The 20,183-nt window shown below is 39.0% G+C and overlaps 2 protein-coding genes across 5 annotated transcripts in view; one reads left to right on the forward strand and one right to left on the reverse strand.

Moving 5' to 3' along the window:
- THSD1 (thrombospondin type 1 domain containing 1) lies at positions 1-13,978 on the forward strand. Of its 2 annotated transcripts, none has more exons than XM_058180015.1 (5): positions 1-412; positions 2,278-2,417; positions 3,695-4,645; positions 10,270-10,437; positions 11,738-13,978. In XM_058180015.1, exons 2-5 carry the CDS (start codon positions 2,360-2,362, stop codon positions 13,111-13,113), a joined length of 2,553 nt encoding a protein of 850 aa, XP_058035998.1. In that variant the 5' UTR covers positions 1-412; positions 2,278-2,359; the 3' UTR covers positions 13,114-13,978. The 2 variants fall into 2 exon arrangements, with proteins under 2 accessions (XP_058035998.1, XP_058036007.1); XM_058180024.1 differs by having other exon boundaries at positions 2,319-2,417.
- Positions 13,965-20,183, reverse strand: part of LOC131196771 (fibrinogen-like protein 1) — a 19,740-nt gene continuing 13,521 nt past the window's right edge. For 2 of the 3 annotated variants that reach the window (XM_058180038.1, XM_058180047.1), the window contains 4 exons: positions 19,891-19,980; positions 19,047-19,135; positions 18,065-18,255; positions 13,965-15,160 (listed from right to left, as the gene is read on the reverse strand). In XM_058180038.1, coding sequence (XP_058036021.1) covers positions 14,980-15,160; positions 18,065-18,255; positions 19,047-19,135; positions 19,891-19,980 — 551 coding nt within the window. In that variant the 3' untranslated portion in view covers positions 13,965-14,979. The remainder of the gene's footprint in view (positions 15,161-18,064; positions 18,256-19,046; positions 19,136-19,890; positions 19,981-20,183) is intronic. The other variant, XM_058180057.1, reaches the window with a different exon arrangement.

Consider the following 20,183-nt stretch of genomic DNA (forward strand, 5'->3'; position numbering starts at 1 on the left):
CTCTCTCTCTTTTGCGCCACGCCCGAGGCCAGAGGCGCATCTCTCTCCTTTCCAGCTCGGGCGCGCCTCGTCCGGTAGCCAAGGAGAAGTCTCCGCGGTGCTCCCGTTCCAGACATGAGCCCCCAACGTGGGGAGAAACGGGCGAGACGTCGGCGGCGAGGCCAGCTGTTGTCGCTCCCGCGGCTTTTGCTCCTCAACTTCTTCACCTGACGTCCCGCTGGGGAGCTCCTTCCCTGAGCAAATTGGAGAGATCCCCTTCGAGGATCAAGTTCGGACTGGATCGCTTTGCGCTGCCGGGGCGCGCAGCCGAGGATACGGCGGCCCGCACTCCTTCAGTGAGCTCGCCTCTCTACCTCCTGCTCAGCCTGTTAATGCCTCTTATCCCGCAGTTGCCCAGCGCGCTTTTGAAGTGGTAGGTAGGCACTTAAGTTTATGGGTCTGTGAAGAAGGAAAATGCAATGTATATTCGTGGGATGGTGGAGGGTTGCTTTTCTTATTATCTGGGTGGCTTGCTTTGGGAATGTAGGTAATCCTCGATTTATCACTACAGTGGAGCAACTGTAGTGATTCACTTACCACGAAATTGAGGCAAAATTCACTTAACAGCTGCCTCGCTTAGCAACATAAATCTTGGTCGTAAGTTGAGGATCACTGTCCTGTACCATGTTGCTTGCAATAAGGACTTCTGCCTTTTTGAAAACTCTGCAGATGCTTCTTTTTGTTTGTAAAATAAATTCAAGGATGCTGGCACTGGCACACATAGAACATTTTTTGTTCATGCTTATTCCAAAGTACAGGTACTCTTTGATTTACAACCACAATTGAGCCCAAATTTTTTTGTTATTAAGTGAGACCTTTTTTAACTGAGTTTTGCCCCATTTTACAACTCTACTTGTCACAGTTGTTAAGTCAATCGTTGCAGTTGATAAATTACTAACCTGGTTGTTAAGTGAATCTGGCTACCCCATTGACCTTGCTTGTCAGAAGGTTGCAAAAAGTGATCGCATGACCCTGGGACGCAGCAATGTTCATAAATATGAACCAGTTGCGAAGCATCTGAATTTTGATATGTGATTGTGGGGATGCTGCACAGGTTTCAACTTTGAAAAATGGTCATAAGTCATTTTTTTCAGTGCCTTTGTAACTTTGAGCAGTCACTAAATGACGTGGTATAAGTTGAGGACTACCTGTATAGTTTTTAAAAGACTTGTGATTTTTTTTATGCACCGATCTGTTTCTGCTCTGGAGTTGATCAATTCAGTAAAATCTGGCCATATGCAGTTGAACATGAACTCATTCTTTCTTGTCCCAACATGATTTTCGGATTTCTCTCTTAGTGTTTCATTGATTGCTCTAATACTCTCCACATTTTTTTCTCTCTTCTTCTTTCATTGAATTTCTGAGCTAACCAATAATTTCTGTGCAAACTAATGAAGTATGTAATTGAAACCCAGATCCCCCAGGCTAATAGCAGAAAAATTAGAAAGAATCAAGACAGGAGCAAGTCTGCAATGGGAAAATAAAGTGATCATGAAAAGTTAAAATAACTTTAAAGGATCGTCATACATACAGAGAGTAATGTATTATTGTCAGTACTGAAAGTATGTTAAAGGGCCTAGCTCAGCTTTGTGTCCTGAAGTGGAATTGCATTGTGCATGCATAAATTTAACAATTTTGTAGTGACACAGAACCTTTGGTTAAATACACTGGCAGGATCCAGTCTGCTAGAGGCATGGATTGTTCATGGACAGTGGGACTTCTCATGGGATACAGAAACCACTTTTTTTGCAGGTGTGTTTCTGTTCTAAAACAATGGCATTGCATGCAGTGTAAAAGCATTTTGAATTGCTTATGATGCCAAGGCACCTTTTTGGATGCTTTTGCCATGCTATGGCAACACAATCTGTATCTATCCAGGCTAGCCCAACCTACATATTCAGGTGTATTGTTGCTGAGATCCTGAATTCATTTAGTTAGCTTTTGAACAACTTAATTAAGTATAGAGAAACACCAGTTTCAAATGTCTGGTTCCCAGAGGTCTTCTTTGCCGTTCTTAGTTTCTTATTTGCATAAAAGACTCAATGATAGCTATATGGTGGAGGCTGATGCTCCAGCCACTCAGACCACAGACTATACTGGACGAAAATGCTGGACATTAGATTGAAACTACAACTTCAAGGGAAGGTGATTGGAAAGTCTAAGAATTAGGACTGCAGGTCCTCCAAGAGCTAATAGACATTGTCTTTTGATTTTTATTTCCATGGCTTTTGATTTCAGAGAAATGTGTAAGAACTGAAGTTTGTTTTGGGCTGGAATAGGACATGAAGAATAAAAGGAGTTGGGAGATCATCAAATCAGGATGAAACAGAGGTTGAACATTTTTCCAAACCTACTTCTAGTTGTGCTCTGTGACTATGGTGAGTATGAGGAAACATTAGATAGAAATTACACCACTATTGTCATTTTGAAATGTCATATCCAGTTGGATGGACTGGCAAATCCCATCATTCCTTGATGTATGTTAAAAAGCACTAAGTTTGTCAGTAGGTGACTTGAGGAAACTTGAGTTATTCCCCTTTCCTATAATTCTAAACACCTGGAGGAAGTCTGGGGCAAGCAGACTAACCTGTTGTCCTCTCTGTTTTCTCTGCCCTCCATATATGAAGGGTGAACTCTCTGTAAAAAAAGGATCCTCCCCCAATGGTGGTTTTGGATGGTGGGGAAGCAGACAATGTCATGGATCCAAAACCACATTTCTTTATGAATTTTAGATTTAACAGCAACAACATTGGCCACAATTGAATTGAACCAAACAAAAGATAAGGTCTCTTACCTTGGTATATACATTACAAAACAGTTTTTGGCAAATATCAAGGGAACTATTTAAAGTTTTAGCTAGGAGCTTTAATTTTAGCTAGTTAATGGTTTTTAACTTTCTAGAAAAACAGATGTTCTTTCTAAAAAATTGAAATCCAGTATGGGACAGGGAATGAAAAGTAGTGGAGATAGATTTGGCCAATGTAGTTGCTCTCTGTTACATTGTATGATGTAGCAGCTTTAAAATTATTTGTTTGTAAGAATGGTAAGAGAGAGAAGATTTAGGAGAGAGAAATGGAGACAGTGGGGGTTTCTTGCTTGTGGTTAAGAGATGTACTTACTTTTATTAAAAACAGCTAAGAATCAGAGAATTAATGGACCTAGCACATTATAAATGCAAGTTCATTACTTCATCTTAATTATTGTATAACCCAGCAATTGTACATATGCACACAGTTTGGACAGAATTACTATTTTGAAAAACAGGACAGGGCTTTTTGAATCTTTCACCTGTTCTACATATGAACATTGGTATTTAATTACATTAAATTAGGATTAAAACAGAATAACAGAATGACAGAGTTGGAAGGGACCTTCGAGGTCTTCTAGTCCAACCCCGATTAAATTAAATTGGGATTGTAAATTAAGCAGATAATAGGTTGTGAGCCATTTATTCTGTAGATTAAGATAGGTAATAGCAACCTTTAGAGACGTAATTCTAGCATCCCTTCCCATAGAGTATAGTTTTCAGGGATGTTGAGAATTGTCATGCCGTAGGTGGAATACTATACTTGGTTAAATTTCCTGAAAAGCATGTAAGTTCTATGTCTTCATGCTCTTCTCATTAATTGCGCTATCAAATTCTTTTTTTCTCCAGTTCTCGGAGCAATCAAACTTCTCTTGGACCAACAGACTCATATAGCTTTAAGCAATGTTACAGTATCTGTTAGTTTTCAAAATTATTATGATGCTAACGACACACTGAAAAACACTTCTATTCTACTCATGGAGGCCAGCAGCAACCAAACTATTGCCAAAAAACAGCTCCCGGAAGACCATCGTCAAGGTGTAGTTGGTTTTGAGTGTTCCTATTTTAAGAATGCTGGGAATTACTGGTTGAAGCTGGCTTCTGAAAACATTGGAGAGTTTAATTCCCAACAGAATGGAGAAACTCTTCTACTCAACGTGAAATGGCCTATATTTGACTTTGATTTGAGGAGGACGTCAGGTGGTCATGGGAATTCCCTTCAGCTCGGGCTGTTTACTAACGAGTTATTATGTCCCATAAATAAAACAGTGATTTCTCTGGATGTCATTCTAACCAGCAACCTATACGAAGTAGGGACATTGATCTCAAATGAGACTCTGGGCCTGAGAACAAGGAAAAGCCTTTCTCTCTTTGAGTCGCAGTGGGTGAAATTGGACTGCCATGTGATTAGCCCAGAAGCATACATCACTACACTACTGAAATCAGCAGAGACAGGCTCAATCATTGCTTCATCAGGATCTATAGACCTTGTGCGCAAATTTGGATACAAGCTAGCCATATCAGAAGAAGTGCTATGCGAGTCATCGGTTGTGGCTTCTGTTATTTCTCCTCCATGCACATCTTCTGCTGGACACATTGCTGTGTTTAAGTATAACCCTTTGGGTCAAATGGTGTCAAAGCTATATGAAAGCATCTTGAATCCAGAGGACCATCAGCTAGAACTCAGTTGCACGTTGTTCGACAGTGGCACAAACAAATACTGTTTTGAATTTAGCTCTTCCACCCAAGTGAATTCCGCACCATGGGCAAAAGAATGTGTACTAATCCAAAGGAATGTTGGTTTGTATTACTTTTCCAAAATGTCTCATTTGAAACTGAAGGATTTCAGGGTCTTCTTGGATGCATATTCCTTCTGGAAACTAGAATATAATACAAAAGCATAATCCATCAACTTTTGCAAATAAGCCTGCAACAGTGCTGAGTTGCACATACAGGATAGGATTTCTGCTAAATATGGTAAAATTTTTGCCGTGACAGTTTGCTAGATGGATGAAAGGACAAGGAGAAAGGATTGTATTCTATGTTCCTATACCTATTAAAGGAATGAATATCTTATGAATTTTTAAAACATCTAGATAAATTGTATATTCTATATACAAGCTCTCCTATGTATGCAGTTCTATAGATGGTGCTGTACTATGCCACTGAAATCTTGCTTTTCTTCTTTAAAAAGAAAGAAATTTTCTTGTACATTTTTTTTCCCTGTGGCTTCTAAAGTAGAGGCACCAGATGTGAGCTGCAAAAATCTACAAGGCCACAAGATAGCTGTGAAGAAAAATACAGATAGTCCTCAACTGATGGGCACAATTGAGCCAAAAATTTCTGTTGCTAACTGAAATATTTGTTAAGTGAGTTTAGCCCTGTGAAAAACATCATAAGTCACTTTTTTCAGTGCTGTTATAACTTCAAATGGTCATTAAGTGAACTGTTGTAAGTGGAGGACTACCTGTATTTTTCCCTGACATCTAATAATTGTCCAGATCTTGAAATCCAGATCTCATAACCATCTAATTTGTATCCTTTGCCTCATTTCAACTTTTACACCTTCTCTTGTTTTATCTAAATATTTTTTTAAAAAGTATTCCCCATTCTAGGAGACACGTATTGTATGATGATGAGTAAATTTAAATAATGCAGAAATTTGAATGTGTGAGCATTGGCTTCAGATCCAGATTAGTCACAAAGTGTTCCAGTTGCCTTGGGCAAGGCATGGCAAACCGCTTTGATTTTCTACCAGACTTTATGGTGCAAACTTCAGCTAGAAAAAGGAGAGTATCTAGTCACTTACAGAAACATGCTAAGTTGCTCTGGTGAGATACAAGTGGTTTGCTCAACCAAGTAGGAAAATATCTTTCTTTTGCAATTAATTATGGCAAATATCCAAAGAAATGTGATGATGGTGACTACTATGTGACATGCAACAGAGATCTTTTTTTAAAAATGTAGCCTTACATGGTCTTAAGACATGAACCAACAGCCATTTTGAATCTCTTCACATAGTAAATAGATCAGTGGTAGGATTCCAATTTTTTTACTACTGGTTCTGTGGTAGAGGCTTGGTGGGCGTGGCAGGGGAAGGATACTGTAAAATCTCCATTCCCACCCCACTCCAGGGGAAGGTTACTGCAAGATCCCCATTTCCTCTGGATCAGCTGAGACTCGGGAGGCAGAGAATAGATGGCGTCAGGGCCAGTCAGAGGTGGTATTTACCGGTTCTCTGAACTACTCAAAATTTCCACTAGAACTGGTCAGAAGCTACTGAATACCACCTCTGAAATAGATGAAGCTTAAATAAGATTATTATGGAGATCATAGATCACACATGGTGTCTTGCAAAATGTGTTGGGATTACAACTGCCAATATTCACAGACCAACATATCTGTATAGTGCCAAATTATGACAGCGCGATATAAGGGTATTAATGGCATTCTGTGCTAGGATTCTGCAATCAAACTCCTACACAGTACGATATGTTCCAGGTTCCATTGCCCACCAATAGAATTTGTGTGTTGGGGCTCATTTGGGCAGACTCTTCAAGCTACACATGAATGAGTTTACACTGGAAGAATGTAGGCTGTTGCTTGGCATTATTAGAAATTCCTTTTCAGGGAGGGAGGGCACAAGGCAGTCTCACCATGGCAATAATTCTGGCAGTTGAATAGGTAGCTGCTTATTACTGGACCTTCTACTTTCTCCGTGAGAGAAGGCTTCCAGGGTAAGCCATTGAAAATCATATTGATGTCATTTCTGAGGTAAATTGTCTTATTTATTAAATGTTCCACAATTATGAAGAAGTTGTGATCTCTAATTGCCAGGCTTTTTTTTTAATTAGTTCTGCACCTTTTCTTCTCAGCAGCCCAACATAAAAGAATTAAACATTACTTCTATGCCAGGAAATGAATCACCTATTTCTCTGTTTGAAACTGTTACTAAAGGCTTAGAACCAGGATTGCCATCATAAGCCCTCTGGTAATTCTAGTAGAGCTGCATGTTCCCTCTGACTCAGTCATCACCCATCCAAGCGCTGTTCTTATCTATTTTATACGGAAATGAGAATTAAGTATAGTGGACAAAGGAGGAAATTATGACATAAACAAGAGACCTCAGAAAGCATTGTGATCAATATATTGGTATAACTGTCTCTATTTTGAGGTGGCCTAATTATAAAAACTTTCTCAACCAACTATTTCAAATCATTTGCAAGAATGATTTCTCCCATTCCAGTAGCTCATTGACCAGGAAGAAAAGCAGAAAGGAAATGGTTCAGAGGAAGACATTCCTGACCCAACAGAGATGGAAGGGGCCTTTGACAGCATTCTTGAATTTTGATGTAGGGGAATTTGCTAATCTAGGTTCTTCTAGTATGGTAACCAGTGTGACTAACCTGAGAGCTTTTAATCTGGAGAACTTTGATGCAGCTGACATACTGAGGTTTCTGAAAGTTGACTGAAGCATTTCACTTGTTCCTAGCACTCCCAGAAGATAGGGCTCATTGTTACTTTTCATTTCTTGAATTGTTTCTATGGATTTTTTTTAGAGGAAGGGTGAGAAACCTATAGCTCAGTAGTATGTGGCTAATATATGTGACCACAATAATTGGGAGTAATAGAGGTTGGAATCCAACAGTGTGTGGATGACCATAAATTTTTGAATACTTCTTTAAGTGGATGAAACTTCTGTAAGTTTTGAAGCTTAGTGGATATAATTTTGAGCTCAGCCTTATCTGCTCCGATCTTGGATCCTTACCTATTTTGACACAGTCTGATTTATTTACATGAAATTAGATCTGAATCTAGGAAGGTCTGTTCTTTTTACCAAGTATTCAGCTATTTTTTTCCCTTGTTTATAGAGGAGTTATCTGGAGATATACGCCAGAATTAGCATATTACAGATACCGGTATTTGCTTAATGGGCAATTGTTGTAATCAAGAAGTACTACGTTTGAACAGATTTTGAGTAGCACATTTTTTTCATATCATATTTGTCTACATTAAGTGTTTCTAATGTGAAAATTTTTAAATTTATATAACATCAAATTATTTATTGGGCCTGCTGCCCAGGATTGCCTACTTTGGATGGCCAACAAGTCTAGAGTCTATTTTTTATTTATTTATTTATTTATTTAGTCACAACAGTATATGTAGGTATCATACAAAAAGATTATATAGTATATAAACACATATATGAGTAAATATAAGGAGGTATAAGCATATATATAGGAAGAAGAAAAGAAAAACAAACAATAGGACAGGAACGGTAGGCACATTTGTGCGCTTATGCACGCCCCTTATGGTCCTCTTAGGAATGGGGTGAGGTCAATAGTAGAAAGTTTTTGGTTAAAGCTTTTAGGATTATGGGAAGAGACCAGAGTCAGGTAAAGTATTCCAAGCACTGATGATTCTGTTACAGAAGTCGTATTTTCTGCAATCTAGATTAAAGCGGTTGACATTAAATTTAAATCTATTAGTTGCTCTAGTATTATTGCAATTAAAGCTGAAGTAGTCTTTAACAAGAAGGACATACAATAGATGATTCTGTGAGTTAAGCTTCGGTCTTGTCGAAGGCGACGGAGTTCCAAGTTTTCTAAGCCTAGGATTTCAAGTCTGGTCTTGCCACTTCTTATATGCAACTTCTTTAACTGAAGATTATCTTCTTTAACCTTATATGAGGGACTGAATCTAGAAGCATTGCATAGAAAAAGGTTTGTTCCATCACCACATGGGACTCCTCCATCATTAAGTGACAATCACTTAATGCTTCAATAACATGATATATCACCTATTAGGTGTCAGTCTGAAGAAACTGCAGTGTTGATCACCACAAAATGGAGACTTTTTCCCAGGTCAGTCATTCTACATGTTGGTTTTACCTATGCGGAATGTTGAAAGCCACCCAAAAACAAGACGGCATGAAAATGACAAAATTCTTGCTTGTAAAATTAGATCATATTATGCTGCAGTTAAGAGTGTTTGGGGGTCTCTGCTTTTAGATTTATGTAACATGTATCTACTAATACCCAGTTAGTAACACTTTTAATCTCTCAAGCATAAGCGGTGAAGACAAGAGTGTTGTTTAAGGAACAAAAGTCAATGTGCAAATGAGATAGAAGCAAGGATGGTTTGCAAGGTTAAAAAGGGATGCAGTGGCACGCGGAAGAAGGTAGAAGCTCAATTTATATATTTTTTATCTTATGTCTTCCGTTGGTTTGACTTATTATTAATCATTTTCTTTCTGCATTTTGCATAAAGTTTTTTACCCTAAAAGAAGAGAGGATGATGGGTATCTACATAAGCATATGTGTAGAGATGTTGTTTCCTGCTAATTGGCCTTTGGTTATTTTCTGGTCAAGTAGAAAAGCAAGTTCATCACAAAAATGCACTTTCCTGAAGGGTCATCAGCTTCAGCTGTTTTACCTTGCTGTACGGCATTTATATATCCCAGATCTTCTGCTACCATTTGCAGTCTGGTAAATTTCTCAGATTTTTTGTCTACCCCATAACAACTGATGCCACTAATGGCCTACAGTTAGTCCTCAACTTACAACAGCTCATTTAGTGACTTCAAAGTTACAACGGCACTGAAAAAAGAGCCTTTTGACCATTTTTCACACAACAGTTGCAGCATCCCCATGATCATGTGATAAAATTTTGCATGCTTGGCAACCAATTCATATTTATGATCGTTGCAATGGCCCAGGATCATGTGATCTTTTGCAACTTTCTGACAAGCAAAGTCAACGGGGAAGCCAGATTCACTTAATAACCGTGTTACTAACTTAACAACTGCAGTGATTCACTTAACAACTGCGGCAAGAAAGGTCGTAAAAATGGGGCAAAATTCACTTAACAAATGTCTCGTGTAGCAACATAAATGTTGAACTCAAACTGTGGTCGTAAATCAAGGACTATCTGTATTTTTTTGTGGAGAGGGATAATTTCAGTTTCCACAAGGAATTTGAATCCATCTACTCTCTAGAACAGGGGTCTGCAACCTTAAACACTCAAAGAGCCATTTGGACCCGTTTCCCACAGAAAATAAAACACTGGGAGCCACAAAACCCTTCCCTTGCCTGACTTTTTTGAGCATCTACAAAACTAGCATATGTAGTTGAATTGAACGTTCTGTTTTCTTCTGAAACTTTTATTTTCTTGGATTTATCCATGGTTGGCCCACCGGGGGTTGAAAAGCTCAATAAATCGTGTGCCGGCGGTTGTCGCACATTGGCGGTTGAGTGACAGGGAGCCTCAGCAGAGGGGTGAATGAGCCACAAGTGGCTCCAGAGCCACAGGTTGCTGACCCCTGCTCTAGAAGTAATAAATTAATCTATCTTGCTTTTTCTGCAGGATGGTTGATAGCTTTCAGTGAACGTTTCCCTACAGTAATGTAATTTATGTTCTCCTAGGAGGATCCTGGAGCACTTGGCAAGCCTGGAGCTCATGTAGTGCCACTTGTGGAGGTGGCATTCGTGAGCGTTTTCGGGAATGCCTCATGCCTTTCCCAGTCCACATGAAGCAAGGTTGCCCAGGAAGGCAACAAGAAACTTCTCCATGTTCTTTGGAGGAATGTCCCAGTATGTAAGATGTTTAAAAAACTATAGTCTATACAACTTTGAATTATTTTTGAATGTGTTCAAGAGATCTCTCTGCCCAATATATTTTTTTGGGGACAACAGTCAGCATGGAAGTCTAGGGCAGGCAGCTTTGAAGGAAGGAAACACGAGTAAAGGGCTGTGTCTGATTAGCACACTTGCATATACTCATGTAATCAACATTTCCCAGGGTACTGCCATTTAAGGTCACCTAGAGTCCAGTGAAAATGTGATACAATATTTATACATGCACTGGAAATTTTACAAGTTGCAAGGCCATACATCTAGAGCACGGGTATCAAACTCATGGCATCAAGTTGCCATCACGTGACGTATCGTGACGTTTTTCCCTTCATGGAGCTAGGGTGGGCGCAATTTGACACCCCTGATCTAGAGAGCATTGTTGGGAAAGGCTGCCATGTATTGTTTACATATTGAGATACATATTGACCAATCAATCAACTGACCAATTGATGTCATAAAATTATTCTTGACTGACAGCTATGCAAATACATGGTCTTTTAACAGTTTTTAACCTTACCTCCAGGATTACAAAGGATTACAAAGAAACCCAGGATAAGCCCTATTTGGAATTGCTGCCCACACATCTCAAGCTAAAAGATTTAGTTGATACAGAACTTGCTCCATCTCAAAACAAGATTGACTGCAAGTCCTACTTTAGAAAGAATATTTCTGTGTTTGGTGTTGTTCACTTCCTGGTCAATAGAGCATTGTGTGGGCCCAAACACCTGATTAAGTTGAGATGGCAAGCTTATTTCTTTTACGCAGTCTTAATTTACATATCTCAAAAATGTTTCACAAAATCGTGAACACGAAGAGCAACTCCAAAATGTCCCAGTAAATATTTTTTTTACAATAAATACCTTGTTTCCTGAATATCTAGATCAGCCTTTTTGAATGAGGCTGTCACTTCTGCACAAATAGCACACATTTGTACTATGATTTAATTGTGCAATAAATTTTAGTTACAAAAGAGGTAAAATTGGCTTCAAACCTATTTTGGGCCAGCTCCAACACCACATCTGAGTAAAAAGCAGTGACTACAAAGCTACATATATCTAAGCATCGGAAATCAGTCTGTTAAAAGATTGCATTTCAACTAGTGATGTTCTGGCATACAGTGATATCAGGAAGCCAATGCTGAAGTAGTTTACAAAGTGCTTTAAGGCCATAGAGTGAGAAACAGTAAGCATTTTAATTTGATGGGTTGATTGGCATTTATAAACTGTCTGTTATGTGATGTTTTTGCTCTTTGTTTCAGTCACCACAACTGGCCTCCTCACACCACTGTCTCCTGAAATGGAAGGAGAAAGAGCTGCCAATAATCTAATAACTATCACTGGGATATCATTATGCTTATCTATCATCTTTGCAACCATCCTTATCACCTTATGGCGAAAGCTTTGCAGAACCCCGAAGTGCAGCAGTCCAGTTAACTGTGACTCCCCTCATTCATCTGGCTTCCAAAAAAATTCCGATGAAGAGGATATTTGTCCAGACAGACGTCAACAAGAAAGCTTTTCTGAGAGAGAAGCCTCTTGTTTTCCCCCAGGAGAAGCGTCTGATATAACCTTGAATTTCAGGAGTAGCCTTCATTCAGTCCCTGAAGATGGAGGAGGAGGAGTTAATGAGAATTTGCAGTCCAACGCTCAAAAAATCATCCCTCCTATTTACAGCTATCGCCTTGCCCAGCAGCAGTTGAAAGAAATGAAGAAAAAGGGACTTACAGAAACAACCAAACTTTATCATGTGGCTCAGAACTCTCTCATGGACACAATGAAAACAGAAAACCAGGAGGTAGCTGCTGCAAGTAAGTTTAGAATCAAATCTCCATTTCCAGAACAGCCACCCAATTACCTAAAGTTATCAGGGGACAGACCCTGTTCTAGAATGGATGGTACATTTTTGCAGGCCGATTCCGTCTGGAGCCCTGGTCATTCCTCAATGAGGAGAAGCCATCACAGATATTTTGATAACAAAGGAGAGTCAACAGACAGAGGATACCAAAAAAGTTCACAGTTCAGAAGAACAGCAAGTTTTCATGAAACTAGAAAAGCAAAGCCATTTCGGAAAAGAAGCATGTCCACTCTTACGCCAAGTCAGCCTTCATTCAACCACTGCAGAGCCAAAGTGTGGGATCATGTTATGGAAAAGCAGCATTGTGTTAAATCTAAAAATGCAGCACAGAACTCTACGGAACTTGAACTGTATCACAGCATTCCATTGACCACAGAGTCATTGAGCTGGGCAGGACATATTGCTCACAAACAGAAGCTTCCAGAGAAGAAACCAGATCTGGTTCACAATCGTCCACTGGGATCTTTCGTATCTTGTGTCGATAACTCAGAGCACAAGAGAACCAGAAGTGGACGCTTTTTAAACCCTGCCAGTACTTGGAGGAAAGAGTCTACTTTCCTAACTCTCAAGGATGATCACCAGAAAGCAGAGACCCTGAGTCCCTCGCAGTATAGAAAGAGCAAATGTCAAAGTTTTCCATCAGATTCTGGGTGCCACTTCTATGACAACACTTCCTTTGCTCTGATTGACTCAGAACAGCAAATGTATGACCTGCCTGGATATTTTGAGTTAAATGAAGGTGAAATAAGTACTTTGACTGCTGAAAATTTGGTGATCTGAATTTCTTGTGGGCAAAAGGGAAGCTGCAGCATTAGCAACTGCAAAAGCTCTTAAACTTTCAAAGTGTACTTTAACAGAAAACTTCTTAAGAAGAAGGGAAGGAGACCTAATTATCATTCCATTGAAGCAGGCCAAAACTTGGGAAAAGTAAATGATACCCTAACACAAAAATAATGACTAAATATGTACTTGTGCAGTCTCTCTCTCTCTCTAAACTATCTCAGAAATAGACTCTTTAAGGCCAAAGTTAGCCTGTATGCTTACATATACAGTTTACAGTATTGGACAATGGTATTGGAGCATATAATACATTTTAAATTGGTTACCCTTACAATCCTCAGAATTCCTCGTCAATGGCTGCTAAGTGACTGTGAAAATGTCTATGACATTCTATACCATGGCATTCAGTGGCCTATAAAATCAGACTTGGAGGTCTGCATTTGGTATTAGTTAAGAGGTTAGTGTGGTTACAGGCACAGCTGGAATATAGCCGGTCTATTCATTTCTATTGGACAAGCACTGGATGCTTCTTTAACCACTGTTTGCATCACAGCAACTCCAATTACAAACTTGCCAAGCCTGTTAGATATACTTGGTCTCAAAGCAATAGTCTGCTTCAGAAGAATCCACTTTAAAAAAGATTATTCCCCTTACAAGGAAACTTATCTTTTGCAAATTTCAATAAATTTCAGTTGAAGAAACTGTTTAAAATTAAGTAGTTTGGGCTTGGTTTCTCCCACTGGCATATAGTTATAAAAAGTGTTTGTTTCAGAACATGTAAGTGAAAAAATGTAATGTGAAACAAGAAATGTTATTAGTGTTTTGTAATCGACAAATTCTATACATTGATAAACAGTGAACTAATGTTTATTTTTATGCTGTTTGAAAGACAATGATATAATTGTGATTACGACTTTTTGCAATTGCTGCTGGTTTAATTGCATTAAATATGGCTGATGTAAATGTACTAAATAATTTCTCACACATTAGGAATTAATATAATTGTTCACATTTTACCAGAAGGCTGAGAGAACATCCATCCCAAAGCTACACTTAGCCCATCATGGAGTTGCAATATTTCAAACATTATAAATTGAAAAGTGACAGCTTTAAACACATGGTGCTTATTCAGAATAATAAAAAAAAAACCTCTTGTGAAAATGCACATCTAGCTTTATATTTAATTAGGCAGCTGTCAAGATTTTCACTTTTCTTTCCTTTTTTCAAATTTAAGAAAATCATAAAAATACAAATTTAGAAAGGACAAGGAGATGCCAGGTAAAACTGTCTTCCCAAGCTAACATTATTTCGATCTTTTACAGCAGCCAGAAACCCCTTCCCTTCCTTAGAAGGTCTCTGATGGGATTCACATGAAACTGATCTCATTCTTTCTTTATGTACCATAAAACCCTTTCTCCTCAATGACTTACATTTTCTTTTTCTGTGTTTCCCTGAAAGATGGTTAATTTTTGGAAGAGAGGGAACAAAATGAATTCCAAAAACAAATTCAGTTTATGCAAAGCAGTATTCAACAACTGAATATTTTTGTAAAGGAAAAGTAAATAATAAGCAGGATTGTCCTTTGTGCCTTCAACAAAGTAGAGGGTTTCTCCCCACCTCCCCCAGCCCATTTTTGAGGGCAGGTTCTGTATATATGAAAAGCTGTCTTTTTAATTGTCAGCTACTGTACAGGGATGATAAAATGGTTGGCAAACCAAAGCAAAATCTAATTTTTCTCCTTACTGTAGCATGCTCCTTACTGTAAGATTTTTTTTCATTGTGCTAAGTCTCAAGCCAAGGGCCACATTTACAGTAATTTTGGCATGCCTGCTTCTCTTTCTTAAACGTGCATGGAAAAAAAATATCTCAGTTGATTTCACCATTTCCACTCTCTCCATCCAGAAAGGACTGGAACCTGATTTTCATAGCTGTATATTTCAAGGAATACCACAGGCCTCGCCAAGTTGACCAAACCACTCCATTATCAAAGGGACCCGAGTATGTCCCTTTCTTGTAATATTGTCCATTAAGATTTGCTGCATGGCACCTTGTGGAAATGTCAGAGGAAAAAAAAACAGAAAAAGATGTTAATGAAAGGCCAGGGAATGTCCCAAATGCAGATTAGTAGATAAAATGATATAAATCTTAATTATCACCAGATGTTACATTATGACCAATTGGTGTTAGAATTGTCTTTCAACCAGATTACCTTTAGTTGTACTGGACCGGAACCAGGGATTGGGTGGGTGGGGGGAAATGTTCCAGCTGAAGGGCACCAGATCAAGAAAGTGTTTAATATGAAAAATTACAGTTTAACTCGTTGCTCTTAAATAAAATTGATCATTTTCTATAATAAAACCACATGAGCTGCTTTACGCCGCCACTTGGCCTATTGCCTGATATATATTTTCTTGAATTCATGCTATTTCCATTTGGGGCCCTTCAGTAAATGGTAATCTTTAAAATAGAAGGTAGATGGGAAGAAAAGATGGATGAAGGATTGCAGGATTGAAAACGGAATATATACAATGGTCCTTAGTTTGTGAGCGTTTCTGAATTTTCAGTATTTATATATATATAGATATGACTTTTAAAAGTTATCTGCTCTTCCCACAACACTAAAACTAGATAGAGAGAGAACCTATTTAAACTAAACGAATGAAGAACATTGTATGGGAGGTCTTGCCACATTTAAAGAATAGAATTCTGGGTATTCACTATAAAAATCTGATCTTCACAACATGTGGAGGTATGTGGAAGGGTGTCAAACAAAGGAGATTTCTGAGGATGTCTAAAAGATAATTGTTGGTGCTCACCAGATTGGAAAAGCTTACAAAATTATTTCCAAAGAGTTTGGACTCTACCAGTCAACTGCCAGGCAGACTATGAAGAAAGAAGCAACTTAGAACTAAGGAGAAATTTCCTGACAGAACAGTTAATAAGTGGAACGACTTGCCTGCAGAAGTTGTGAATGCTCCAACACTGGAAATTTTTAAGAAAATGTTGGATAACCATCTGTCTGAGATGGTGTAGGGTTTCCTGCCTGGGCAGGGGGTTGGACTAGAAGGCCTCCAAGGTCCCTTCCAACTCTGTTGTTGTTATTGTTGTTATTATTATTAAATACAGGCAATTCATCACCACCGTTACCCTTTCCAGGAGTGGTTGCCCAACCAAGATCATAACCAAGAGGAAGGTATGTAACACTCCAGAAAATCTAAAAAAATGGTGGGTTCAAATTTTACTACTGGTTCTGTGGCTGTGGCTTGATGGGCATGACAAGGGAAGGATACTGCAAAATCCCCATTGCCTCCCAATCAGCTGGGATTCAGGAGGCAGAGAATAGATGGGGGTGGGGCCAGTCAGAGGTGGTATTTACCAGTTCTCCGAACTACTCAAAATTTCCGCTACCGGTTCTCCAGAACTGGTCAGAACCTGCTGAAACCTACCTCTGGTAATGTCTAAGAAAATAAAATCCTCTCTTGCTTGGTGAATGTCAGTGTTCATGAGCCACCATGAGGAAAACACTGAAGAACAACGGTATATGTTGACAGGATTGTAAGAAGAAATCCACTGCTCTGCCCCCCTCCCCCCAAAAAAAACATTTTACAGTTTGCAAAAGAGCACATAATAAACCAGGATGCTTTTGGAAAAAATGTTCGGCAGACTGATGAGACCAAAGCAGTTCTTTCCGCTTGATCATATTTGGTAAAAGATAAACACTGCATTCTAGCATAAGAACCCTATTATCCCATTTATGAAACGTAGTAGTGAAAGTATCATGTTTGGGCCTGCTTTGCAGCCTCTGGACCAAGACAGCTTACCATCACCAATAAAACAGCAAACTGTAGGAAAGTGTCAGGGTACCTGTCCATGAACTGAAGCTCAAGAGAAAGTGGATGCAGCACTTTCAGCAGTGCTGAAAGACAACAACAATCTGCAGCAAGACAACAACAATCGCAAGTTGTATGATTGAAGAATGGTTAAGGAAGAAAGTTAATGTTTGGTATGGCCAAGTCAAAGGCCTGATCTTAGGCCCATAGAAATGTGGAAGGACCTGAAGTTCATGAGAGGAAGCTCGACAATATCTGTGACTTGAAACAGTTTTTCAAAAAGGAATGAGCAAATGGGCAAAAATTTCTCCCAAGCCAATATGCAGGGTTGATCAACAGTTTTCAGAAACATTTAGTTGCTGGCAGAGACAGTTATTGCTGCCACATGAGGATACACCAATTACTGAAAGCAAAAATTGACATACTTTTGCCGTGCAGCAATTCGTAGCTTTGGATCATTTTACTCCACAAATCAATGAACAAGTATAATGCTTTTAATGGGGTTCTCTTTATCTAGTTTTAGGATATGGGGAGAACTGATCTGTTTTAAGTCATAGTTGGCAAAAGCACTACATAATTTGACCCATGAAGAGAACCGATGTACTTTTATTCTCTACATTGCAATTCTTCTCGCTCACCTTTTGCCAGATGGAAATTGTGTTAATAATGGTAATTTTTTTCCTTCTAAACCTTCTTGCATTTGAGCATAGCAGCAATGGAAAGGATGGAGGTTCTTGTGCTCTCCTCCTGAAGACATGGAGATAATGCTAGTGCTTGCAAACTGATTTGTGTTCATCTCTTTTTAAAGTCCATTTTCCCTTTAGGGAAACCAAAGATGGTTCTCTTTTCATCCTCTCCCCCATCCTGAGGGATGAATTAGGCTAAGTATGGGTGCCTGGTCTCAGATAACCCAGTGAAGCTTCCTAGCTATGGAGGAGGAGGAAACCTGGACTTCCTTGCCTATCTCTGTATCCCATTTATTTTTCTCTAGAACTGGCAATAAGTATATCTGAGCGTAACACACAAAATTGCAACCCTCCCCAAATTCAGACATCGAGAAGGGAGATCTGCTCAACTGCCTACTCTTTTGACTTCAAAAGGGTTCCTGCCAATTAACTCACCTGTTAAACCACCAGCCACATTTGTTCTCTTCTGCGCAGTTGCCTGTTAGGAACCTGTCATGGTCCCGATCAGGAGCAGAGAAGGGCATGCCGTTGAGTGATGCAGACCATTGGCTCTCAAAGTTGCTCTCCCCAGACAAAGCATTCCCAGCAGTCCCGGAATAAATGCCAAACCATAGCCTGTAATTGTTCTGAAGGAAAGCCACAGGACCTCATGTTACTAAGTTTCGAGATTAAGGAGGGAGTCATATGTCACAGACTTCTGCTACCACGAAATATCACAAAACCTCAGAGCCTAATCACATGGAAGCCAGCTATGCTGAGTCTTGATTAGCGCCCAGTTAAAGCTTTTCATGGATTAGGCAGAAATCGGAGCATTCCATAATTCCCACCCAACAAGGGCACTGATTAAATACGGAGCCCCTGCTAGCAGTGTTTAATGGCCCACAGATGAAGACAGCATGCAGACATTCCCTGCCTTGCCTTCGACCACCTCTCCCAAGCACCACCAATGCTCTTTTGACTTTCTTAGCCTTTGGAAACGTAGCTTTCTAAATGCCAACCCCTTATTTGACATTTCTGCATTTGAATGGAGGAAGGGATGGCAGGTGGTAATTATGGAAGGAAGGGGAGCCATTTCCCTGGTGAAGCAGAATGCTTCCGTAAGAGTTTCTAAATTATGATACGATTTCACCTCTCTTGAGGGGATCCTAGCGGATTCTTTAGAATCATTGTTACAATTTTTTGGACTTCTATTCTAGAAGCTCTTTGATTTACCAATATGACTTTTTTTTTCATGATTTTCAGCTCAAATTGAATGGAGATTGCTTCAGTTTTCTGTTTGTATAGGTCTTTGGTCATATATTTCATTTACTATATTAGCTAATGGGGATCCTGATGACATAGTGTTCTATTGTCTGCCAGCTCTCATATGACAGGTCTATAGGACCAATTATTCATTTGCATAGGTCAGACTACTCACTGTCTCATTCCTGATCTGGAAGTCATCATAAATGGCATATCGTCTCTCTCCATGCCAGTCCATTAGATCAATTTTCAGTGAAATTCCTTCTAAAATATATAAAAAAAAACTTTGGCTAATAAGGGGCACAGTGAACCATTCACTGCAATTTTTGCAAGAGTGAGCAATCTTTCACTTGAGGGACCACATTTTTAAAATATCATTTTTGGTGGATTAGAACTACAGGGCAGGGATGATATTAAGGTGTCATGTAAACAAGACTTTTTTTATTGAGTTGTTGATGATAAACATTTAAAGTGTGAAAAGCATGACTAAAGGCTTTGTTCTATCTTTCCCCCCTTGAACTTGATGGAAAAACGATACAAATTGTGATTTTCTGCTAACTTCTGGTGGAAAAAATCCTGTCAGGGATACAGTTCTAGCCCCCTGTACAGCCAGCAAGGCAATGGTTGTTGTTTCAATATTTTTGTAACCAGATTAACATGCAAAAGAAAAAAAAAGCAAATATTACATTAAGAACAGAAAAGCAGCATAAGGAGAAAGGGTTAGCCACTCTCTTCAATGGTTCTGCATAACCATTTTTATTTTTATTTTGCATTTCACTCTGATGATTACTTGGGCACTGAACAAAATTTAGAAAGCAAACATATATATGAAAGTTAAAAATAAGAATCATAAGTAATATTAAAATTAATACTGACATCAGTAATGAAAAATTGAGCAAAGTGAATGCATTTTACAGACTTTTTGTAAATGCAGAGAGATTGAAGACTAGCTGCAACTCCAGAAAAAGTAGCTGGAAAGCCAAGCAGAAGATCCTTCCTCACTTGCCAGAAGGACTTGCCTCTGAGAGTGGAAACACTGGCCTTTTTAACTGCTGCATCCCATTGCTTTTTTTTTTTTTTTTTTAGGCAGAGAAGAATACATTGCATCCCTAAGGAGATATTAATAGTCTTCTTTAATAACAGAACTGGCCACTTTAATCATAAATAAGATTATCTGAAGTCACAAAAAATAAGCACAGGCAATGTGACCCATAGAAATCTATACTGGACCCCAGCTCTGTTCCCGTGTATATCCATAACAGGTCAAGTCTTGGTAATATAGTCTCCTGTTCCTCCACACCTAAATGTGCCT

Source organism: Ahaetulla prasina, chromosome 1 (assembly GCF_028640845.1).
Source record: "Ahaetulla prasina isolate Xishuangbanna chromosome 1, ASM2864084v1, whole genome shotgun sequence".
NCBI classification, from domain to species: Eukaryota; Metazoa; Chordata; class Lepidosauria; order Squamata; family Colubridae; genus Ahaetulla; species Ahaetulla prasina.

Excerpts from the sequence above, each read along its gene's own strand:
- THSD1 (XM_058180015.1), top strand. The coding sequence starts at position 2,360 with ATGAAACAGAGGTTGAACATTTTTCCAAACCTACTTCTAGTTGTGCTC. Across the intron at positions 4,646-10,269 it reads ACTAATCCAAAGGAATGTTG|GAGGATCCTGGAGCACTTGG; the intron begins GTTTGTATTACT and ends ATGTTCTCCTAG. Across the intron at positions 10,438-11,737 it reads TTCTTTGGAGGAATGTCCCA|TCACCACAACTGGCCTCCTC; the intron begins GTATGTAAGATG and ends TCTTTGTTTCAG.